We start from the raw sequence: 25,386 nt of genomic DNA on the forward strand, positions 1-25,386 counted from the left end.
CAGAATTAGAGATAAGAGTTGGCCTGAGTTCTTGGTGTGCTTTTTTCTTGGTATGTTTAATAACAAGAACTCCAACTTATTTAACATGTGAGAATGTAGTCACTGCACATATTGCGCATGTACGTGGTCATCGCGTTGCCTAGACATTGCTGACGTTCTCTTTGCAACACAGGGGTTTGTTTGTTTCCTAAAAAGAAGGCAAGCCCACCACCTCTAAGCCTTTCAGCCCCCTACTCACCCCCCTGCTCCCATGTTTTCCTACCCCATCACCTGGCCCAGGAGTGGAGTCAAGTGGAAAAACCCTAGATGAGCAGCAATCAGGATTTCTCTCTGCTGGATTTACTAATGTTTAACAACTGGCGCCGCCTCCGTGACTCAACCTCTCCTGACTGCTACGGCGGGACGGGGAACATAAAGCAGCAAGAGGAGTCAGGGCAAGCATCCCGCAGGGACCCTCTTCGCAGGACCCTCGGAGATGGGGCCCTGGCTGTCCTGGAGCTTAGCTGCCACCTTCGCTCTTGTGGCCTTTTCCGACGGGGGATATGGGACGGAGGCCCCCAATGCTCTTCCAGAGAAAGAGGTTGGTACTCTGTGGGGTGAAAGGTGTTTTTTTTTTCATGTGTCTGGTGGTCCCACAGACCTCTTTCCCCATCTCATCGCTTGTGAAGAAAGCCGGTTCCAGTTCTTGGAGTTGAACCGCGCTTGTGAAGTTTCTGGTTTGATACGGGGCAGGGGGATGTTAGACCCTCCAAGTGTCCCTATTTCCCAGGGGCAAGCCCGGATTTAGAGAAGCCATCCCAGTTTTTGATATGATCCAGGAATGTCCCGCTGTTCCTGAGGGCATCTCTATTTTCATCAGTGAAATGTTAGTGGGTATGGAGTTATGTGACCCCTGAGCCAAGGATATACGTAGTTATATAACCTTTAGAAGACACCTGAAAGCAGCCTTGTATAGGGAAGCCTTTTAAGTCTTTTAAGGTTTTATTATGTTTTTATATATGTTGGAAGCAGCCCAGAGTGGCTGGGGTGACCCAGTCAGATGAGTGGGGTACAAATATATTATTATTATTATTATTATTATTATTATTATTATTATTATTATTATTACAGTAATACCTCAGGTTACAGACACTTTGGGTTTCGCGATTTCGGGTTGTGAGCTGCGCTGAACCTGGAAGTCCCAAAATGGGTTACTTCTGGGTTTTGGTGCTTGCGCATGTGCAGAAGCGCTAAATCGTGCTATGCGCATGTGCAGAAGACCTAATCACAACCCACGCGTGCGCAGACGCAGCGCTGCATGTTGCGAACATGCTTCCTGCATGAATCACGTTCACAACCCGAGCGTCCGCTCTATTATTATTATTATTATACAGGACAGCCCTATTTATCATCAGAGAAGTGTTGGAGGGTATGAGATGTTTGGGATCATTAGGTATTACAGGGCCGTCTGACATACCATAGTATTTTTAGAGGTAATACGTAATGTGGGGGGTTGGGAGGGAGTATCTTCAACATTTATCCTAATCGTCAGCTGTTAAGGGGCTACAATTTGGAGATTTCAGAACTGGAAGGGACGTGGAATGCATGAGGCAGCTGTAACTCAATGCCAGTGCACCCCCTTTGCATGCAGAAGGGGTCAGGATCAGACCTTGATGTCTCCTGTCTGTCGGAAACCCTTGGGAGTCACTGCTGGTCAGTGTAGACCCCCCAGACATGACTGAGTTAGATGCCCTAGTGATCCAATTCAGCATAAGGCAAGATCTTATGTTTGGCGTACACCGGAAAGCACCTGATTTTGGTTCTCCGAGATCCTTATCGGGTTGGTACCGCTGCCGGCTTTACGTATAAGCTAAACAAGCTATAGCTTAGGGCCCCACTCTCTTGGGGGCCCCCAAGAAATTTAAAGGAAGAAAAAACTGGATGTACATTTCCAAGATATAAGATAAAAACCAATTAAATTAAAACCTACACACATCAACAGTGTTTTGTGTTGTTTAGGCTTCTATAATGTAAGTCCTGGGCCCCGCCTGCTCCCTAAAATATCAATGGTTTGCTATTATTATTTCATGTTATAGCAAATTTCTAGAGACGAGATGATGAGTCTTTGTAAAGTGTGTTTCTAAGGGAACTTTTCTTCTTGCCAAATGCCAATGTGTTTGCATTATTAAGTTTGTTATGAATAAAAAATCCTTTTAAGTTAGAGCTTAATAATTATTTCACTATTAATATACTACTTCTGAATTGTATTTCAGTTCAACAATTAGCCTGCTCCCTAAAATATCACTGGTTTGCTCCTTTCTATATATAGAGTGCCTACATTCTGCATGTGCAAATGGCTTAAATAATAATAATAATAACAACAACTAACAGGGCAGCTAACACCAATAAAATTTCAGTAAAAACATAATAGGGGGAGGGGGGAGAAAAAGAAAGAAAAAATTTAAAATGCAGCCTCATTTTAAAAGTCAAAACCATAAGGGGAGGGAAACATAAGAATCAGACTGAGTCCAAACCAAAGGGCATATACCCTGTTTAGGGAAGCTTTTAATGTTTGATGTATCAGAGTATTTTAATATTCTTTTGGAAGCCGCCCAGAGTGGCTGGGGAAGCCCAACCAGATGGGCGGGGTATAAATAATAAAAAATTATTATTATTATTATTATTATTATTATTATTATTATTATTATTATACCTATGAGGTCTGTAAGCATATATTCAACACAAAAAACAACGACAATTTGTGGTTCACAAAGGACAGCTGGACATAGAAAGGGCCCCGTTACTTTCAGGAGCTGAGGGCCACATCAAATCTAAATCCGGCCCTGGTTGGTATATTTGTTAGGACAACAAGAATGTCATGCAATACGCTTGCCATCTTCTGAGCTCTTCACAAAGTTGGCACCCACACGGTTTTGTGGGACTTTGCAGAGGACTCTGGTGGCACCTTCAACATGGAGAGTCGTAGCCAACTAACTCGTTCCCATGCATGCAAAGATTTACACCTGCACAGTGGAACCTCTCTGCTCTTTCCCCCCTTGGTATCCTATAAATCTATTCTAACAGTTCCCTCAACAACAACAACAACAACAACAACTTATTATTTGTAACCCGCCCACCTGGCTGAGTTTCCCCAGCCACTCTGGGCGGCTTCCAACAAAGATTAAAAATACATTAAAATGTCACACATTTTAAACTTCCCTAAACAGGGCTGCCTTCAGATGTCTTCTAAAAGTCGGATAGGTGTTTATTTCCTTGACGTGTCCCACAGGAGAGCGTTCCACAGGGTGGGCGCCACCACCGAGAAGGCCCTCTGCCTGGTTCCCTGTAACCTCACTTCTTGCAGTGAGGGAACCGCCAGAAGGCCCTCAGAGCTGGACCTCAGTGTCCGGGCAGAACGATGGGGGTGGAGACGCTCCTTCAGGTATACTGGAGCGAGGCCGTTTGGGGCTTTCAAGGTCAGCACCAACACTTTGAATTGTGCTCGGAAACGTACTGGGAGCCAATGTAGGTCTTTCAGGAAAGATGTTATATGGTCATGGCAGCCACTCCCAGTCACCAGTCTAGCTGCCACATTCTGGATTAGTTGCAGTTTCCGGGTCACCTTCAAAGGCAGCCCCTGAGAGTCTGATGCCCTTGTGCCCCACATCCCTAGTGCCTATGGGTAAGACAGCCCTGGCTCTAAGCAATAGCTTGTTTAGCTTATATGTAAATCCAGCACAGGTGGTGCTGTGGGTTAAACCACAAAGCCTAGGACTTGCTGATCAGAAGGGCAGCGGTTCGAATCCCCGCGACGGGGTGAGCTCCCGCTGCTCGGTCCCTGCTCCTGCCAACCCAGCAGTTCAAAAGCACGTCAAAGTGCAAGTAGATAAATAGGTACCGCTCTGGCGGGAAGGTAAACGGTGTTTCCATGCGCTGCTCTGGTTCGCCAGAAGCGGCTTAGTCCTGCTGGCCACATGTCCCGGAAGCTGTACGCCAGCTCCCTCAGCCAATAAAGCGAGATGAGCGCCGCAACCCCAGAGTCGGCCACGCCTGGACCTAACGGTCAGGGGTCCCTTTACCTTTATATCCAGCACTGAGTGTGGTCCCCCAAGACATCGGGCTGCCCACTGAGAGAACGGGGTTCAAGAACAGGATTGGGACCCTGATCCAGCAACCAGGTTTTCCTTAGGTTCTCAGGCCCTCCACTGATGCTGAAATCCTAATTGGAGGCTCTCCAATATCACTGCCATTTGCTGTTGGTCTTGCAGGAGGACCCCGGGAAGAGGGACCTGGAGGTGCTGCGGATTCCCAGGACAACCCAGCGCCAGAGAAGCAGAATGACCGCTTACCGAACCGGCAGCCTCTCCGCCCTCAGCAGAGGCCTCATGACGAACTTGGTGAGTGTCTGGGCTGTTGTGTGGCATCAAAGATGTCTCACCCTGAGTCAGAGTGGTGGTCCATGGTGCCCACTGACTGGCAGCAATTGCTCTCCAGGGTTTGGGTCTCTCTGAGCCCTACCTGGGGATGTTGAGGGTTGGCACGAGAACATATCAAGACCCACCTGGATCAGGCCAAAGGGGGCTCATCTAGCTCCGCATCCTGCTCACACTGGCCAACCAGGTCCCCCTTATGAGAAACCCTCATGCAGGATCTGAGCATGCGAGCACTTTTCCCTCCTGAGGCTGCTGGGATTCAGAAACATTACTGCCTCCTGCTGTGGCTCGTAGCCATCAATAGCCCCCTCCTCCTCCAGTCCTCTTTTAAAGCCATTTTGGCCATCGCTACTTCCTGTGTCGGGGAGTTCCACAGCTAAACTACACATGGTGCAAAGTTCACCTGCACCGAATCTTCCAGCCTTCAGCTTCATTCCAAATTCTAGTGTTACAGGAGACTGTACCCACTTCCTCCATGTAACGCATAACTTTGCAAACTTCTTCTTTTTAATTAATATTTTATTAAGTTTCCAAAAATAACAACGAAAGCATCATCAGCAAATTTTTAAACCATAGTTTGGATTGACACCCCCCCTCCCTCTCTTGCTTCCATTATTTAATACTCGTTCACACACGTCCTTAAATCCTTGTACTCTTAATATTTCAATTTTAAACCTTCATCTTATTACAAGCGACTTTTAAAAGTTATATTACTGGAAAAATCAATACACAAAGCTTAAACAAGATGCACTAAACATTTGCCCCCTTTTTAAAATTCAAAGTCCTTTTTCTTTCTTGGGTTTCAAGTTAACTAATTTGTCCTGCATAGTTCTGTAGTTTATTTTGCCCATCTTCTTTGGCGGAGATTTCTTCCTTCTGTAGGAGCTGGCTAGTCTGGCTAGTCGGTCTTGGCCTGAGATCCACTCTGGAGTACTGGAACAAAGTCGTTCAAAAAGTCCAACAAAGCCTGGACATGTCATAATTTCAGGGGTTTTTTTTAACAACAGTCATTTTCTGCATTCCTTTCCAGTCTTTATACGTCTTCTCCAGTGGCGTAGCGTGGGGGGTGCAGGGGGGGCCGGCCGCACCGGGCGCAACATCTGGGGGGGATGCTCTCTATCCGCCTCTGGAGTCGCTGAAGAGCCTTGGGCGCAGGCTGTAGAAGAGCCCCATGTCTCGCAGAACCGACGAGCTGTGCGCGCGTCCGGGCTGAAGGCGTCCGGCAGGCAGCGGCTCTCAGCGCTCGCCGCAGTCCCCGCGCGTCAGGGCCGCAGAGGGCGCGCCAGGCAGCCCCTCCTCACAGCCCCACCGCCGCCGCTGCTGCAGCTGCTGGGCCATGTTGCATTTTCCTCGCCTCTCTGCCCTCCTCCTCCTGCGGGCAAGCGGCGTCGTTTGGGCGGCAGCGCCAGCGGCAACTCGCCTCAGAGCACCTGACATGGACCTGCCGCCGCCACCGTGGCTACCTTACCGTAAATACCCCAGCCCAGCCAGCAGCAAGAAGAAGCTGGCAGCGGCGGCAGGTTAGGGGTTAGGGGGCGCAAATTACTTGCCTTGCCCTTGGTTAGGGGGCGCAAATTACTTGCCTTGCCCCGGGTGCTGACAACCCACGCTACGCCACTGGTCTTCTCCCAGGCCTAATTTTGCAAAATTCTATCTATTGCTTCTCGCCCGCCTTTTCTCCCCGCAGAGAAGTCTGTGGCCTTCTGCATGTGCGGCACCTGCCCGCCTATCGAGCCACAATCCTCTCTGTGCTGTGATGTTCGGACGGGGCAGCCCCCCCCCCGGACCCCCCAGGACACTCTGTTCTCTCGGGGCTTAATCTGGCTCCTGGAGGGAATGTCCTCTTGGTAATCCAGGACAGCCAGGCAGTCTAAGGACTCCTCATTCTGCTCCACGGAACAGATGAGCCCAGGGATCGCGGCCACAATGCGGCCAGAGTCCAGTTGCAATCCTTTCTATCGGACAGGCTCCAAAACACGTTTTGTCTCGGCCAGCTCCCTCTGAAGCTGGAGCCAAGGGAGATTCCTGGAGAGAGACAGGGAGGGAGACTGCGAGTTTTGCAGACTGATAATTTCCCATCTCCAGTAAATTCCTCAGCTGAGCCCCACAAGCCTCTCGGCTCAGTTTCACAAACTATGGAGCCATAGAACCATAAGCCATTGGCCTGTAAGGGCGGAGGTGCTCTTTTACTATACAGGACACTCCATTAATTTAGGGTTTTGTTTTAATTTTTTGATTATGATATTTTGTTTATTTATTTCTACTTTTCAATTTTCTACATTTCACTCATTTTATACATTCCGCTTATTTTGCAATCATTTTGACGTTTTCAAAACTCGACTTCTTTCTCCCTCTTTCTGCGGTTCCTTAAATTTATTTTTAATACCTTCTGCATATCCAAATTAACTTAATTTGCTCATTCGTTCATCTTCTTTAAATATATACTCTTATAAAACTTCAGGTTGTTACAATAATCCTGCCAACGTTTTTATCTGTTTGCAATTTATCTGTAAATATTCAACAAACCATTTCCATTGTTTAATAAAAAAAAAAAGTTATCTTGATTTCTTATTCTTCCGGTAAGTTTCGCCATATTTGCATATTCCATAAGTTTTTGTATCCATTCTTCCTTTGCTGCAACTTCGGCTTCTTTCCATTTTGGAGCAAGTAACAGTCTTGCAGGGACGCAGGTGGCGCTGTGGGTTAAAGCCTCAGCGCCTAGGTCCCAGCTGCTCGGTCCCAGCGCCTGCCAACCTAGCAGTTCGAAAGCACCTCCGGGTGCAAGTAGATAAATAGGGACCGCTTACCAGCGGGAAGGTAAACGGCGTTTCCGTGTGCGGCTCTGGCTCGCCAGAGCAGCGATGTCACGCTGGCCATGTGACCCGGAAGTGTCTCCGGACAGCGCTGGCCCCTGGCCTCTTAAGTGAGATGGGCGCACAACCCCAGAGTCTGTCAAGACTGGCCCGTATGGGCAGGGGTGCCTTTACCTTTACCTTAACAGTCTTGCAGCTGTAGTCGCGTACATGAATAAGTTAATTTTTTTATTAAAATATTTTTAAAATTAAATTTTACACAACAAATTGAAATTCAAACATTAAACACCCACATCCTCATTTAAGATTCCCTGAATCCTTTGATTCCATGGTTACCATTATCAATCCTTTTCCCCCCAACGGCTTATCTTATTTTCTCTAATCTATTTTTACCAAAGGTTTTTTTGTACATTACAAGCACTACTCAAATCCTGCCAAAGTTTTTCATTCTTTACAGTGATCTCTTAAATACATTATAAATTTCGTCATAGTCCATCATCTTCATCAGCCGTTCCTCTCTGGTACATGAATAAGTTTCTATACATCTTAGGTAGTTCTGTCCCTGTAATTCCCAAAATTTGGGGAATAATTAATTTCGGGTTTTAAGTACCGGGAGATCCTTTGGGTTTTCAAAATAGAGGTACATTTCCAAAATATAATATAAAAGCAAATAAAATAAAACCTACATCCAGCAACAGTGTTTTGTGTTGTCTAGGCTCCTATGATGTAAGTCAGGGGCCCCGAGGGCGTGGCATGCCGTCCTGGGGTGTGGCATGTGTCCTGGGGGCGTGACATGCTGTCCATGGGGGTGTGGCATGCCTTCTGTGGGGGCGTGGCATGCATCCTGGGGGCGGGGCACCTGCCACAGTGGGGGGGGCGTGTTTCTTGAGTCCCAAGGGGGCGGCCACAATGGTACCCCCCTCTCCGATGGTGCCGGGGGCGGTACGCTCCCCCTGCCCCCCCATTCCTCCGCCAGTGTTTCCAACTCTGCACTCTCTTTCCTCCCTCACAGAGCGCTCCAGAAAAAGAGAGAGGAGAAAAGGTCCGCCACGAGAGAAGAGCAAGCAGAAACAGGGATCTTTGCTGGGGGTGCGACGGGACTCTGTTACCCAACCGCGCAGGAAGCAGAGAGGTAATCCTGTTGTCTATTACCTGACATTCAGAAGACATCTTAAGGCAGCCCTGTTCAGGGAAGTTTTTAATATGTAATGCTGTACTGTTTTTAACACTGATTGGGAGCCGCCCAGAGTGGCTGGGGAAACTCAGCCAGATGGGCGGGGTATAAATAATAAATTATTATTATTATTATTATCTATGCTCCGTTAAGCTCTAGGTTAGATTACGGCAGTGCCGGATTTACGTACAAGCTAAACAAAGTATAGTTCAGGGCCCCAACCTGGATGTACAATTCCAAAATATAAGTTAAAAAGCAGATAAAATAAAACCTACATACAGCAACAGTATTTGTGTGTTGTGTAGACTCTTATGATGTAAGTCCTGGGCCCCGCCTGCTAGCCTGCTCCCTCAAATATCCCTGGTTTGCTCCTTTCTATATATAGGGTGCCTACATTCTGCATGGACTGGTTGCAGGGCAACATGTGCAAATGGCTTGAGATACCTATGAGGTCCATAAATGACCATATAGCATCTATCCAACACAAAAAAACAGCGACAATTTGTTGTTGACAAAGGACAGCTAGACATAGAAAGGGTCCCATTGCCTCTGAAGACAGTTTGAAACCTCAGCTGGTGAAGAATTTGGCAGCTAGGTAGCTGACTGGGGCAAGGAGGCACAACCTCCAACATTTCTCCAATTAAAATAGGGACGTCCCATTCCATAATGATAATTTTAATATTTATACCCCACACATCTTACTGGGTTGCCCCAGCCACTCTGGGCAGCTTCCAACATATAGAAAAACACAATAAAACATTACACATTTTAAAACTTCCCTATATAGGATTGCCTTCTGACAGCTCGGGGGTCAGATAACTGCCCCCCCTCCAACATTTATCCAATGCAAATAGGGACGCCCTAAGGAAAAGCGGGACATTCCGGGATCAAATCAGAAACCGGGACGGCTTCTCCAAATCAGGGATGTCCCTGGAAAATAGGGACACTGGGAGGGTCTGAGGTGGTTTGAGCATCTTACACCCATCCTGGTCCATCTGCACTGGCTACCGATTAGTTTCCAGGCCCAATTCAAAGGGCTGGTTTAGACCTATAAAGCCTTAAATGGCTCAGGATCCCCAATACCTCAAGGTCTGCCTCTCCCCATATGAACCGCCCTGGACCCTGAGATCACCCTCTGAGGCCCTCCTTTGTGTGTCTCCTCAAGAGGTTCGGAGGGAGGCAACACAAGAGCGGGGCCTTTTCTGCAGTGCCTCCCTTTTTGGGGAATGCTCTGCCCAGGGAGGTTCGCCTGGCTCCTTCATTATATACCTTTAAGCGCCACATAGATGGCTGATAGAGTGGTTTAGGGCATTTGAATACCATCAGTACTTTCCCTTGGTATAATAGGGTCCATGTTTCGTAACCTTGTCTTGTTTAATCATAAATAGCTCCAGTCACTGCCTTCCTTGCCTGTGGTTTATTTATTTTGGTTTTGTTTTATGTTTGTTTTCGTTTAACAGGGGTATATAATTGCATATGGATTATGCATATTGCCATCAGATCCTGTTTGTTAGCACTGTATTTTGCAGAATCTTGTATAACCTTTTTAATGAATAGATAGCTAGATAGATAGCTAGACAGATAGATGATAGATAGATAGATGATAGATAGATAGATAGATAGATAGATAGATAGATAGATAGATGATAGATAGATAGATATAGATAGATAGATAGATGATAGATACATATAGATAGATAGATGAGGAACAACTGTTTAGAAATTGCTGCCTGCGTTGTAGTTTTTATTTTCCTCTTCCCTCCAAGTTCCTTTCCCCTTGCATGCCATGTATTTTTTTTCCATATTGTGAGCCTGAAAGTAAGGATTGTGTTGTTTTGATTGTACATAGGTCACTCTGGGACCCTTTCTGGCTGGAGAGCAGGGAACAAAGTGTTCTAAATATGTCAGTAATAAATAAATTTTCTCATGTCTTCCTGTCTCCTGGCACAGGGCGACTCCAGCAAGAAACCGAGAAGCAGCCAGAAGAGTAGGGACTCCGATTCTCTGGAGGTGCCGTTGAGCCATCACAACGTTACAGAGGACGGTGAACAGCAAAAGGCCAGTGAATGGTTGCCGCAAATGAAAAGAAAAGGTTAAAAAGAAGAACATGCAACATTTCCAAGCAACCTGAAGATCATCTGTCACTGGCGATGAAGGAATTGTGGATGTTACGTGAGCAACGTTGTTTTTGTGGGCAATTTCTCCCCTTCTTAACCGTCTCTGGATTCTTTTCTGCAGAATAAGAATGATAGAAGCCTTGACAAAGCCTTGGAGAATCCAGCAACTGGGGTTAAGCAAGGGATCTGCTTGCCCTCGAGTTGCTCTCCTTCACTGGAATCCATATAAAAATAAAATAAAAAGTATTTGCCACCTGTGAATTCTGTTTTGCTTCTTTCTTTCTTTTTATATACAATTTTGATTAATTTTTTCTATTTTACATTTTGGAATATTCATTTAAACAGTCTTAAATCAATGACTTCCCTTCCTCTCTTTCCGTGGTTCAATTTACATACCATAAATCCCTGCATATTTGACATAAGCTAAACCGTCCAGTATTCTGTTATTATGACCATGTATCTACCCTGTTGAATTTATCTCAATGCTGCCGGCGGTTTGAAACATACACAATTTTCACTCATATATTCAGTAAACCTTTTCCAATCTGTTCCTTCTTTCCTTAGTTTTTCTAATTTCCTTTATTTCCTGGAGATGAGTTTGTTTCTTTTACTGTATTGTGAAAACTTCAATTAAAAAAAAGTTTAAAAGGGAAAAAGTTTGAGAAACTGCTGCTCAAAGTGTTGAACCGTGCCGGTTCTCAATAATAATAATAATAAATAAATAGATAAATTTTATTTATACTCCGCCCTCCCCGGCCGGAGCTGGGATCAGGGCAGCTAACACCAGTAAAATTACAGTAAAAACTGCCATTGGTATCTGAAGAAGTGTGCATGCACACGAAAGCTCATACCAAGAACTAACTTAGTTGGTCTTTAAGGTGCTACTGGAAGGAATTTTTTTTAGTAAAAACATAATAGGGGGGAAAACCCCAATTTAAAATATAGGTTAAAATGCAATTTAAAATGCAGCCTCATTTTAAAAGTAGCCCATAATGTAGGTTTTGAACTTATTTGCGCACCTGAATGCTGCAAGCCACTTTGAGACACCCCCCCCCCAAAAAAAAGAATTAAAGAAAAAGATCACATCATTTTGCCGCCCGAGGCAGCTGGAGGAACCCCTGGCTGAGGCAGGCTGCCCTCTCCCTGCAGCCCAGCAGAGGGCGCCCCTGGGGGAGCTCTCCAGCCTTCCCTTGGTGCCTGCAGGGATGGGGTGCTCTTAGGGTTAAAACGAGGGAGGGCAACTTCCTAGAGAGGCAAGACAGGAAGTGACATAAACGAGGGGTACCATAGAGAGAGGGGGGAGAGAGGACGTGGGAGGACTGCCAAGCATTGAGCTGGAAGAAAACAAAGGGAGCCGACGCTGGAGGTGCCTCTGGGGCCGGAGGGTGAGTTTTGGGGGGCCGGGGGGCCTGGGAGGAGGGAGGGGGAGTGAGAGGGGAAGGGGAGGAAGAAAGACCCCAATATCCTGGGCCCCCTCCCCAACTGGGACAGATGGAGCATATTATTATTATTATTATTATTATTATTATTATTATTTGCATTCATTAATATTCCATAGAACTGGTGTGGCAGCTGCTATCCTGTCTCTTCATTATTTCTACTGCTGGTGCATTTCCCATTTCGAGGAATTCTTGTTTGCTGCCGCCGTTTCTAGTCTACTGCTATTTTATTTTATTTTATTTATGATTCCTTATTATTTCACAGACTATCCTAGTCCTTTGCCGTTGGCATTCATTGCTGGTGCATTTGCCGCTTCGAGGAATTCGTCTTCGCTGCCGCCCCGTTTCAGTCTATTGCTGCTATTTTATGAACCAGGATTATTTTATTATTTCATGGAATCGCAGGGATGCAGAGACGGGAGGGAGAGATTCCTTGCCCTTCAGGGCCAAATAGTCCAAAAATAATAACATCCCCCCAGACCCCATTCAGTGCAGGAATCACAGCTCATCGCAGGAGCCACAAATATTTGGTACCATATACACTCATTGATTTCCAAGTCGTTATGAGTTGCCCGTGTTGCAAAAAAGGTCTCCAAGGGTTTATAGCCATAATTGTAAATACATTATGCTGCACAGGGTGGGTGGGTGTGGGTGTGTCAAATCTAGGAGTCTTGGTTGACCACCAACTTGACATGAGCCAACAGTGTGACGCGGCAGCTAAAAAAGCCAATGCAATTCTGGGCTGCATCAATAGGAGTATAGCATCTAGATCAAGGGAAGTAATAGTGCCACTGTATTCTGCTCTGGTCAGACCTCACCTGGAGTACTGTGTCCAGTTCTGGGCACCACAGTTCAAGAAGGACACTGACAAACTGGAACGCGTCCAGAGGAGGGCAACCAAAATAGTCAAAGGCCTGGAAACAATGCCTTATGAGGAACGGCTAAGGGAACTGGGCATGTTTAGCCTGGAGAAGAGGAGGTTAAGGGGTGATATGATAGCCATGTTCAAATATATCAAAGGATGTCACATAGAGGAGGGAGAAAGGTTGTTTTCTGCTGCTCCAGAGAAGCGGACACGGAGCAATGGATCCAAACTACAAGAAAGAAGATTCCACCTAAACATTAGGAAGAACTTCCTGACAGTAAGAGCTGTTCGACAGTGGAATTTGCTGCCAAGGAGTGTGGTGGAGTCTCCTTCTTTGGAGGTCTTTAAGCAGAGGCTTGACAGCCATATGTCAGGAGTGCTCTGATGGTGTTTCCTGCTTGGCAGGGGGTTGGACTCAATGGCCCTTGTGGTCTCTTCCAACTCTATGATTCTATGATTCTAAATGATGCACTGAACATTAACGTTTTCAGAAGAACAACCTGCCGTATATTGTACATACAGCCCCCCCCAAAAAAACCTAACTCCACCCCCATAACATTCACTGGAAACTTGGGAAGTGGAGAAAGAAACCATTTCAGTCCATCAAAGCCTCCCAGCCTTTGCACCCAGAGCCAGGGCTTCGGAAGCATCTGACTTGCAGGGCGTTGGGCTAGAGGACCTTTGGGGGACCCTGCCAACTCTGCAATTCTAGGGTTCTGTGGCCTCTGGGGCTTGCAAGAGGCCACTGGTGCAGGGGGAGGGGTGTAGGAGATGTGCCCCCCCCTCAGGATTGAAGGGGGGTGCGTGTGTGTCCAGGTCAGGAGCAGCAAGCGACCTGGGCAGTCAAGGGAGACAGCTTGCAGCTCCTGCCTTTGGAATCATAGAACTGTAGAGTATTAGGGGTCCCCCAGGGGTCATCCAGCCCAACCCGCGGTGACGCAGGAATCACAGCCAAAGAATCCCAGATGGAGGCCGTCCAACCTCTGTTGAAAAAGGCAAGAGAGTCCGCCACCTTCTGACGGAGCCCTCTCTACCTTCAAATGGCTCTTAACATTGAGTTTGTCGGTTGAGAATCTGTCGATTTGGGTCCCACCCCCAGGAGCAGCAGAAAAAAAGCTTCCTCCATCTCCCAGGTTTAGCCCCTGATGTCTCCAGGTAGGATGCAGCAGGTAGCAAATGATACAGAAGACCCTTTCTGCAGCCCATAGGAACAACGGAAGCCGCTTTCTGCCGGTAAGACAGTTGGGTCCATTGAGCCCAGAGCTGTCTGCACTGGCTGGCAGCATCTCTCTGGGTTTGCAGGCGGGGTTCTCTCCCTGCGCTCCCTGGAAATCTGTTTCAGGGACTGGACCTGGGACCTTCTGCATGCCAAGCATGGCTACAGCCCCTCCCCCGGAGAGCCCCCCACCTGCCAAAAACAGAGGAGACTGTCTGGGCAAAGAGTCTTGACTTCCTACTAGGCAGCTTCCCAAGTCCTGGAGGGTGTCGGAGAGGAAAGCCAGCCAGTTGAGCAGGAAAGATGGGTCCCTGCAATTATTATTACCGTATTTTTTGCTCTATAAGACTCACTTTTTCCCTCCTAAAAAGTAAGGGGAAATGTGTGTGCGTCTTATGGAGCGAATGCAGGCTGCACAGCTATCCCAGAAGCCAGAACAGCAAGAGGGATTGCTGCTTTCACTGCACAGCGATCCCTCTTACTATTCTGGCTTCTGAGATTCAGAATAATTTTTTTCTTGTTTTCTTCCTCCAAAAACTAGGTGTGTCTTGTGGTCTGGTGCATCTTATACAGCGAAAAATACGGTACCTTTTTTTCCTGCAACGTCTGCAGTTTCATTTAACCCCTTTCTCCATTCGCTGTGAAGCTGGGCAGCTTCTCGACATTGCGACTGGATAGGCAAAGTTTAGCAAGTTCGGTGAATTTTTCTCGGATGATTTAACCCGGATCTGCATGACCTGCTTCGGACTACAACTCCCATCAGCCAGAACCAGCTTGGGGGAGGCAGAATAAGAACTGTCAGGCTCCCTCTTTTGCGGTCCTTCTGCCAGCAGGTGAAGACCTCCTTGTTCCAACCGGCCTTGGGGAACCGACTGCTTTTAATAGTTCAGTCTCTTAATCTCAGGGTTGTGGGTTCGAACCCCACACGGGGTGAAAGATGGGTTGGACTAGATGACCCTTGGCTTCCTTCCAACTTGACAATCCTATGACTGGGCTGCTGCCGTGCAATTATCTGTGTGATTTCAATAGAGTTCATACATGCTTGTTGTTTTACTTCTAACAGTTTACTTGCTTTTAAATGCCCCCCGCCAATGTTTTTAGAGGTTTGCATACATAACCTGCCTTGTGGCTTGTCAGGGAAGAAGATAGAGTATTGATAATTAATAATAACAACAACAATAGAATTGAACGCTGTGTTACTTTTATTGTTGTTAGCCGCTCTGAGCCTGGCTTCAGCTGGGGAGGGTGGGATATAAATAAAATTTTGTTATTTATTATTATTATTATTGAGCAACAAAGTCACATAGCTTATAAAATTATTTAAATAAATATAACCCCCCCAAAAAACCCCTCCTCTTCTCCCTTCCCAGCTGCTTATCATGCCTCTTCATTCATCTTTTTCCTGACCCCCCAGATCTGTTGATCTGCGCTGACGTCTGCTCCCCAAGTTTTGGTTGCTGAGCAAAGTGGGGGTGTCACGAGCCTCCTTCAGCAACAGGCCAGCTTCGTGCCTCTGCCCGGACCCAGCCCTCAGAGGGACCCAGCATCATGGCAGAAGACATCGTGATTCAGGTGAGGAACTGATGTGGGGGTCCTGGAGGGGCACCCCCAGCCTGAGTAAACGTAAGAACCTTAGAAGTTCCCACTGGATCAGGCCAAAGGGGTCTTCTGGTCCAGGATCCTGGGCTCACAGCCAGATGCCTGAAGGAAACCCGCAAGCTGGATCTGAGCCTCCTCCCCCCCCCCCACAATTTTTGGCAATTGGGACTCAGAAGCATCACTGCAGAGCCATCAACAGTGTGCCCAGGACAGAACCCTGCGGCACCTCACTTCTCACTTTTCCCCAGGGTGATGAGCAGCCATTAATGAGTGTTCTTTGGGTTTGGTCGGTCGGTCCACCAACAGGATGGCCTAGGCAGGTGCAAATTTTATTTGTTTAGCTGTAAGCCATGAAAAAACAACAACCCAGAAAGAACATCACAATTTAGTTCTTCATTTCCTGCCTGTCGGGGCAAATAAGGAAGCAGAGCAAAGCAAGACAATGTCTCATTGTCTGAAAGAAGCAGAGAAAAAGAAAATCATAACTGTGCATTGATGATATCAGGTGGTTATACGTGACCTTTGTTTCAGAAGTACTTGCACCTGCAAAGGTTTCAGGACAGACACGCTGCTTCGTTTCCAATCAGTGAAGGTCCCAGACCTTTCTGCTGAAATCCTGAAATTGTCCATGCCACAAATATTCCAGAGGCTGGTATGCAAACAATTTTTGAGTAGACTTACTGAAATTCATGGACCTAACTTGGGCTCATGCGAGAGAGGCAAACGGACAAGGAAACCGCTGCTTTTTAATCAGCCTGGCATGGTTTTGTTACCTGTGCAACATCGATGGAACGTGGCTACTGAGAAGACAAGGCGATTTGCGGAACCTTCATTTAAAAACTGAAATGGCTTAAAAGTTAAATGTGATTCAACAGACGTTTGGTGCTTCTGGACAGGGAGAGGGATTAGAATCATAGAATCGTAGAGGTGGGAGGGATCCTCAACGTCATCTAGTCTGACCCCCTGCAATGCAGGGATCTCAACTGAAGCATCTCTGACAGGTGGCCGTGTAGAAACAAAAAAACAACAGCAGATGGATTATTTTTGGGCAGGTGGATTGTTTTAAGAAATCAGCTGCGTGTGAATCACTGTTTATCGCTGATGCAAACTGCAAATAAAGACAAATGCAATAGGGGGGAAATGGACTTGGAAGAGACCCTGAGGCTCATCCAGTCATCTGAAAGGCAGGAACCTAAGCTAAACTTTGGCACGTTTATTCATTTCAGTGGATCTGCTCTGAATAAAGTTTGGTGGAATACCACCCTGGAGTAGTCCTGATTTTGTTCCAGCAGAGCATTCCTCCAGCCAAAAACAATGTCCTGAGATGTACAGATGAAGGGCCCTAAGGAAGTCAGACTATCCTCCCCCAGGGCCAGGGCCTTCTCAGTGATGGCTCCAACCTGGTGGAATGCTGTGTCCCAGGAGACTAAGGTCCTTCAGGATTTAACCTCCTTCCGCAGGGCCTGTAAGACAGAGCTATTCTGCCTGGCCTTCAGTTTGAATTAGCCTGGTCCTCTATTCCTTTTCCCCCTTTCCTCTTCTATGAAGAAACCCTTTCGGGACCCCACATTTAAATTCTTCCCTGGTCTCCTTGAGGGCCCTAGTAGGACCAACTTGGCCAGTTAGCCCTGGTGATCATTTGATGTCTACTGACTGGGTTCCCCCCTCCTCCAAAATGACCCCTTAATTTTTTTTTTATTGATATTGATGCTGCATTTTATCTTGTATTTTATGCTGTTTTAAAGTTGCATTTTAATCAGTGCTTTATATTTGCTGTTAGCTGCCCTGAGCCCAGTTTCTAAACCGGGAAGGGTGGGGTATAAATAAATTTATTATTATTATTATTTATTATACAAAATTAATTACTGCTACTACTACTAATAATGCAACAGTGTTGGAGCAACAATGCAGAACAACTAAGAAAACTGGCTGTTGTGCAGACAGAACCGTAGGAATCCCCACAAATGCACTCTTATTATTGCATCATTGGTACTTTGCAGAATACACCTGAGAGATGCCACCAGTGTGTGTGTGTGGAGAGCAGGGCGATGAAAGTTTACCTGGAACAAATGCAGAAAATACGGATCTCTCTTTAATCAATGGAACCGGGGGGGAGGGGGGAATGCTTGGAATTAGCTGGCAGGTTTCCTGGCAAGGAATGCTCTGACCGCCTTTGTCTTTGCAGGACATGGTGACGTTTGAGGACGTTGCCGTCTCGTTCTCCCCCGAAGAATGGGAGATGATGGAGGACTGGCAGAGGGAGCTCCACTGGGAGGTGATGATGGAAAACTACAGAATGCTCATCTCTCTGGGTAAATGCCCCACTTCCCTTTCACGGAGGGTTCCCAGGTGTTCTTATCTGTGGGGCAGAACACGGGGGAGATTCTGTATGGGTAATAATAATCTGTTGGAAGCCAGACTGGGTGGCTTCCCTCAAACCTAAAAGCATAACAAGACACCAGGTATTTAAAACCTTTTTAAGGCGCAGGAGTCAAGGCACAACCGCTGATCTTGGCGGAGTCGGCTTTCTCCAACCTGGTGCCTTTCAGACGTCCGGGACTACAAATCCCATCAGCCCCAACCAGCACAATGGGAATTGTAGTCCAAAAAGAACTGGAGGCTGCTTTGTTTCTATATACATAGTTAACATATGAGAAAGGCCCTCAGCAACAACTGCGAGGCAGTAGATCATATCTGCTTCTCCAGCTGCTTGGGACAATACAGCTTGTGAGAGCTTGTGCTCTTCGCTGAGGCTGCCTGGCAGATCCCGGACTTCAATGGCAGCAAAGATGGCAAGAGAGGGTCTCTGGGATTTTGGCTGAAGCCTGGGAGTTAATCCAACATTAATCCAACAAGCACCAGGGTCTCCCTCACAATGAAATGTCCCTCCCTTTAGCATCTCCACTTCCTAACATGAGCCGGTCAGCAGGCCCAGATCTAAGCACTATACATAAAATCAGGAGTCACAGCGAAAGAACCCCTGACCATCCAATGTCCTTAAGACGAGGATTCCTGAGTTTCCATAAATGCCTCCCCCATTGCTGCTCAAATACAACATTCCTCTTTTTTTGGTTGAATAATTTTTATTAATTTTCAATTATTAAAATCCAATAACAGCCACATTTTACCAATGTCAAATTACAATTCACATCCATATATATATAAAATATAAAGCCAATTATACAATTTGTGTGATTTCCCATGTACTGGGTTTCGGGGTGTAATACAACAGCCACTCCTAAGTCTTCCGGTACAGAGAGAATGACTAATAATAATAATAATAATTTTATCATTTATATCCTGCCTGTCTGGCTGGGTTGCCCATTTTGGCCATTTGGGGGCCTGTAGGGGCAATAAGGCCTAGGCTTAAACTCCTTGAAATCTTCCCAAAATTCTCTTCCTGATTAAGGGAGACGGGGAACGTGTTTCTCTTTGCTTTCCTGTCTCTCGCCTGCCTCTTCGAGCTTTACATTCAGAGCTGCCTGCATTTTTCAGGTCCAACTCTGTTTTGAAAGTGGTTTGCGCTCAAAATTGCTGCCTCTGAGATTCCGACAGAACTTGCCGACAGGAACGGAGAGAGGGCTAAGTGGGGGAAAGAGGAATTTGCTCCAGTATCTGCTTCAGCCACAGCTCCTAGCAGCAGCTTCAGATGAGCATAGAATCATAGAATTGTAGAGTTGGAAGGAATCCAAAGGTCATCTAGCCCAACCCCCTGGAATGGAGGAATCTCAGCTAAATAATAATAATAATAATAATAAATGTTATTTATACCCCGCCTTTCCCAGCCAAGAGTGGGCTCAGGGCGGCTAACACCAGGTAAAAACAATTGATTAAAATACAACTTAAGAACAAGTACAGTGGTACCTCGGGTTAAGTACTTAATTCGTTCCGGAGGTCCGTTCTTAACCTGAAACTGTTCTTAACCTAAAGCACCACTTTAGCTAATGGGGCTTCCCACTGCCGCCGTGCTGCTGCTGCGCGAATGCTGTTCTCATCCTGAAACAAAGTTCTTAACCAGAAGCACTATTTCTGGGTTAGCGGAGTCTGTAACCTGAAGCGTATGCAACCTGAAGTGTATGTAACCTGAGGTACCACTGTACAACATTAAAATGCAGCCTCGTTTCAGTAGAAACTCAAATCAAAAACTTTTTGGGGATGAAAGCATCAAATTTTCACTAAGGCCAGCTATCCAGACTGGTCCTACGTGGGCCAGAAAAAAGCCAAGGAAGTCCCCAAATAGGAGTTCCATCACAGAAGGAGAAAGGAAAAAGAAAAGAGGGGATCAAGTTGATTCCAAGCCAAAGGCCAGGCGGAACAACTCTGTCTTACAGGCCCTGCAGAAAGAAATCAGATCCCGCAAGGTCCTGGTCTCATGAGACAGAGCGTTCCACCAGGCGGAGCCAGTGTTGAAAAGGCCCTGGCTCTGGTTGAGGCTAGTCTGACTTCCTTAGGGTCCAGGACCTCTAGGATGTTGCTATTTATGGACCTTGAGGTCCTCCATGGGGCAGACCGGGAGAGGCAATCCCATAGGTACGAGGGTCCTAGGCAGATGGCCATCCAGCCTCTGCTTAAAAACCTCCAAGGGAGGAGAGCCCACCACCTTCTAAAGGAGACCTTTCCACTGTCAAACAGCTCTTGCTGTCAGAAAGTTCTCCCTGATGTTTAGTCAGAATCTCCTTCCAAGAACTGCGGTTTCTTCACCAGCTGTTAGAGACCTGAACATCATGTTCCTAAGATGTGTGCTCTCTGGGCGAGGTGCCCACCTTGCTCTTAAGGTGTGGTCCAAGTCACAGCGATCTTTTGGCAAAGAATCTTTTGGCATTAGCTGACATAACGAGCTCCGCAGCTGCCATTCTCCTGGGAACGTAACTTGTCGGTGCTGGTTTACTGGGAATATCTCTCGCTTCTTCCTAGCCGGGGGAGGATCCCTTTCTGGTGCTCCGCTGAGAGAGAAGCCACGTTTTTGTAACCCCACCTTTCGGCAGGGATGTGATCGGCTCAAGCCGAGCCTTTGCCATTTAGTGAGCTAGGAATATGGATCACCAGGGCCAGAATTATTGATTGCCATCAATTATATTTATTTCTCACTTCCTTGCACCAAAGTGTCTCAAGTCATCTTACAGGATATAAACAGGAATAACAAGAAGTGTTGACACCAAATAAACTAGCAACCTAGCAAGGCCTAAAGTGCTCACCATATGTATTTATAGTATAATATAATAAATATAATATATAATATAAAACTATATATTTTTATATATGGAAATATCTATCTATCTATCATCTATCTATCTATCTATCTAATCGTCTATCTATCGTCTATCTATATCATCTATCATCTATCTATCTACATATGTATATTTATGTATATAAATATAATAAATACTACATATATATGTGTGTGTGTTGGTATTTATTATGTTTTTGCACCACTTGATTGTAAAAAGAACAAACAACAACCTCAAAATGCATCACAACGAGAATAAAACTATCAGTAAAAGCAACACTTTAAAACATTCAAAAGATAAAATCAGGAACAAACTGAAAGCAGATTAAAAATGTAAATTAACATTCCGCATGTCTGGACAGGCTAGTCTAAATGAAAAATGTTTTTAGCAGGTGCCAAAGAGAGTGGATCAAAGGTGCCTGCTATCAGTAGGCAGGGATTGCTATACCAAAAGACTGATTTTTTCCAAAGGCAGAGCGGGTATTCTGTGGCACCTTTGGCAGTGCCAATTCTGCATGTGGGGCAAGGTGATTCCCAAGGTGTCCAGGGCTTTATGCACTAAGAGTCACACCTTGAACCTGGCCAGGTAGAAGACAGCAGCCCCTGTAGCCTGCCTCAAGGAGGAGCATATCCAGCTACCCTCAGCTTAGCTGAATACAAAATGCTTTTGCCTAAAAGCAGGCAGCAGTGGTGCCAGCCGTGCTTCCCTGGGGAGAGCATTCCACAAGCCGGGAGCCACCTCTAAAATGCCCCTCTTCTCATATTGCCACCCTTTGCATCTCGGAAACTGGACCCAGAGACGGACCCTTCACATAGGTTTCCCAGACAACCTCGTAACAGTAGTATTTCTGACATCTTCTGTAATTGGAAGTCCAAATTACGGGCTACCTGAGATCTTGCAGTCAGCTTTGAACCCGGGATTACATGCAGAACCCGTGATCTCCCACTTTCTCTCCTTTAAGAAACCTGACTTTTATTGTTTGTTCCATCTCGGAACAACCCTGTGAGGCTGGGCACGGCAAGACCTTTTTGACGGGGGAAGGTGATGGTCTCTCCTTCCTTGGAGTTTGGTTGGCCACCTCTCAGGGATTCTTCAGCTGTGATTCCTGCATTTTTTTTGGGGGGGGGGGGTTAGACCAGATGATCCCCGGGAATCTTTCCAACTCTGCAATTCTAGGGTTCCCATTTCACAAAGATCTGGGCTGGTTCTGCTGCAAGCTCCCTGTGCCTCTGATAGACTCACACAATTGTAGAGATGGAAGGGACTGCCAAGGATCATCAAGCCCACCCCCTGCAGTGTAGGTAAAGGGACCCCTGACCATTAGGTCCAGTCATGGCCGACTCTGGGGTTGCGGTGCTCATCTCGCTTTACTGGCCGAGGGAGCCGGCGTACAGTTTCCAGGTCATGTCGCCAGCATGACTAAGCCGCTTCTGGTGAACCAGAGCAGCGCACAGAAACGCCGTTTACCTTCCCGCCGGAGCGGTACCTATTGATCTACTTGCACTTCGTTCTTTCGAACTGCTAGGTTGGCAGGAGCAGGGACTGAGCAATGGGAGCTCCCTCCAACGTGGGGATTCGAACCGCCAACCTTCTGACTGGCAAGTCCTAGGCTTTGTGGTTTAACCCACAGCGCCACCCACGGCAGTGTAGGAATCATTGCTAAATAATCCCTGATGGCCATTGTCTAAAAACCTCCAAGGAAGCAGAGTCCGATACCTCCCAAGGGAGTCGGTTCCGCTGTCAAACAGCTCCTTCCACCAGAAAGTTTGTCCTGATATTTCGCCCGAATCTCCATTCTCGTCAGCTGAATCCATCCTCATGCTCACCCTCTTGCTATGTGAATCTTTCCATGTCCCAGGAAACGACCTCTACCTCCTTTCCTCAAGTGGAATGTTCTGGAACACGTCGGACGAAGAAAATGTCCCCGTCGAGCCACAGAGAGGTCCCGCGATGGGGTCGCCGGAGACTTCGCCCCTCCGTATCCTCGAGGGCCAAACGGAGATGGAGGAAGCCTTCGTGCCGGAGCAGCAACCTTTGCCACGGGGCACCAGCCCAGCAGGGAGCCCATATCCCTGCCCGCTGTGTGAGCAGTGCTTCCGGGGCAGGAAGGAACTCGACCGGCACCAGAGGAGCATCCACCTGGGGGACAAACCCCACGGGTGCGAGGAGTGCGGGAAAGCCTTCCGAGACAAGAGCGACCTTCGCGTCCATCAGAGAATCCACACGGGGGAGAAGCCCTTCCCCTGCGAGGTCTGCGGCAAATCCTTCCGGGAGAAGAGCAAGCTCATCGTGCACCAGAGGATCCACACGGGGGAGAAGCGCTGCGTTTGCCAGGAGTGCGGGAAATCCTTCCGGGACAAGCATTACCTTCGGGACCATCAGAGAATCCACGCGGGCGAGAGGCCCTACCACTGCGAGGACTGCGGCAGGAGCTTCCGCACCCGGAGCCATTTCACCCTGCACCAGAGGATCCACACGGGGGTCAAGCCCTATGTCTGCAACGAGTGCGGGAAGACCTTTGTCCAGAAGAGCAACCTCGTCAGCCATCAGAGAATCCACACCGGCGAGAAGCCCTTCCCTTGCGAGGAATGCGGGAAGATGTTCCGGGACCGGAAAACCCTCCGGTACCACCGGAGGATTCACATGGGGGAGAAACCCTACCCGTGCCAGGAGTGCGGCAAGACTTTCCGGGACAAGAGCAGCCTGACGGTTCATCAGAACATCCACTCCGGGGAGAAGCCCTTCATCTGCTGGGAATGCGGGAGGAGCTTCCGGGAGAAAATGTATCTGAAGGATCATCAGAGAATCCACACCGGGGAAAAGCCCTTCTCTTGCCAGGAGTGCGGGAAGACGTTCAGAGCCAAGAGGACCCTCACGTACCATGAGAGGATCCACACGGGAGAGAAGCCTTTCCCCTGCCTGGAGTGCGGCAAGACCTTCCGGGGCAAGAGCAGCCTGACGGTCCACCAGAGGATCCACTCGGGAGAGAAGCCGTTCATGTGCTGGGTCTGCGGGAGGAGCTTCCGGGAAAAGATGTACCTCCGGGAGCACCAGAAAATACACCTCGAGGAGAAGCCCTACCCCTGCGGGGACTGCGAGAAGAGCTTCGTCCACAAGAACCACCTCATCCGCCACCAGAAATTCCACGTGGCCTTCTCCATCCAGTGAAGGTGGACGGTGCCATAAGGAAAACGCCAGAGGACCCTCGCATGACGGGGGCCGGCCTTTTTGGCCCAGCAAATCCAACCGCACGGAGGGTTCCCTCCATTTGCTCCGCTGCGTGTTCTGGGTTCGGATTCTGTATAAAGCCGGTGGCAGGGAGTAGCGTTAGGAGTTAGAAAGAGTCCCGAGACCCAGAGGGGCGATTTTAGCTGCTAAATACCGCACACCGTAAGTGACGGGGCTCCTGCCTCCGTTTCCGCAGCAACCCTTTTGCCTTGGGAAGCGGTTGCATTTATCCTACTGTAGTTGTGTTGAGAGTTTTTGTGTGTGCGGGAGGCGGGGCTGTGCATGGGATTTGCCAAATGAATAGTTAATTGTCGGTTTCGTTTCCCCCTTATTGTAAACGGCCTTGTGGGGTTTTGTTGGCTGAAAGAGGGCCTGTAGATTTGGGGTGGCGGGGAATAAACATCAAGATGTGTCTGGGAGAAGCAATAAAATCTATACACTTTGCTGTATGAATTGCTCTCATCCCCTTTCCCCTAAATGTACTCGGTGTGACATGAAGAAATCTGTTCTTTCACATTCCCTGAACCTGCTCCAAATAAATTCCATTGGGCGGCTCCAAGCTCGTAATATTACGAGGGAGGAAAATGTTTCTCCACCTACGTTCTGTATGCCACGAATAAGTTTATGTGCCTTTCCCCCCAGACATGGGGATAGCAGTTGTGGTGGCCCCCTGATCCTGGTGGACTACAAATCACATCATCCCTGACCATTGGCCGCACTCGCTGGGGCTGATGGGAGTTGTAGTCCCAAGGATCTAGAAGGCACCAGGTTGACAAATGCTCCGCCTTCCCGCTGTCCCCCGAGCTTGTGGGGCTGGCGGTGGGGAGAAGCGCTGCTTTCCCCCACCGCCAGCCTCCAAACCAGGTCGGGTTTGGGGGCTTGCGGATATCTGCCCGAAGCCCGGGGCGTGCCCCAGGCTTCGGGCTGCAGGCTGCTATCCGCAAGCCTTCGGAGCGCTCTGAAGGCTTGCAGATAGCTTCCTGAAGCCTGGAGAGCGAGAGGGGTTGGTGCGCACCGACCCCTCTCGCTCTCCAGGCTTCAGCGAAAGCCTGCATTCGCTCCATAGGACGCACACACATTTCCTCCGCTGCCTACGCCCTCCTTGCGCAGAAGGCTTTCGCGCAGAGAGAGTAGGAGGAGACTAGGCGTCAAAGAGCATCTTTACTGGAAGAAGTTCAAGAAACGCCCACTGACGGATTCTGCCAGCGATTGAGACAGCCACGGGTGAGTGGCTGTCCGGACAGAAAAGGTTCACTCAGGCAACCCAGCCAGGTGTTTGCACCGGCTTACGCACG

At 47.8% G+C, this 25,386-nt stretch overlaps 2 protein-coding genes across 3 annotated transcripts; both read left to right on the forward strand.

Moving 5' to 3' along the window:
• Positions 1–5: 5 nt before the first annotated feature.
• On the forward strand, positions 6–10,777 carry LOC309353346 (uncharacterized protein). The gene is made up of 4 exons (XM_081882758.1): positions 6–580; positions 4,248–4,376; positions 8,238–8,357; positions 10,350–10,777. The coding sequence occupies exons 1-4, from the start codon at positions 476–478 to the stop codon at positions 10,494–10,496; spliced, it is 501 nt and encodes a 166-aa protein (XP_081738884.1). The 5' UTR covers positions 6–475; the 3' UTR covers positions 10,497–10,777.
• Positions 10,778–11,811: 1,034 nt separating this feature from the next.
• On the forward strand, positions 11,812–24,645 carry LOC309353236 (uncharacterized protein). 2 transcript variants are annotated; one of them, XM_081882538.1, is made up of 4 exons: positions 11,812–11,901; positions 15,451–15,608; positions 17,821–17,947; positions 22,722–24,645. In XM_081882538.1, the coding sequence occupies exons 2-4, from the start codon at positions 15,585–15,587 to the stop codon at positions 24,029–24,031; spliced, it is 1,461 nt and encodes a 486-aa protein (XP_081738664.1). In that variant the 5' UTR covers positions 11,812–11,901; positions 15,451–15,584; the 3' UTR covers positions 24,032–24,645. The 2 variants fall into 2 exon arrangements, with proteins under 2 accessions (XP_081738664.1, XP_081738665.1); XM_081882539.1 differs by lacking the exon at positions 11,812–11,901 and adding an exon at positions 14,671–14,869.
• Positions 24,646–25,386: the final 741 nt, after the last annotated feature.

This window comes from Podarcis melisellensis (genome assembly GCF_964234715.1).
Source record: "Podarcis melisellensis genome assembly, chromosome: 12".
In the NCBI taxonomy this organism is placed as follows: Eukaryota; Metazoa; Chordata; class Lepidosauria; order Squamata; family Lacertidae; genus Podarcis; species Podarcis melisellensis.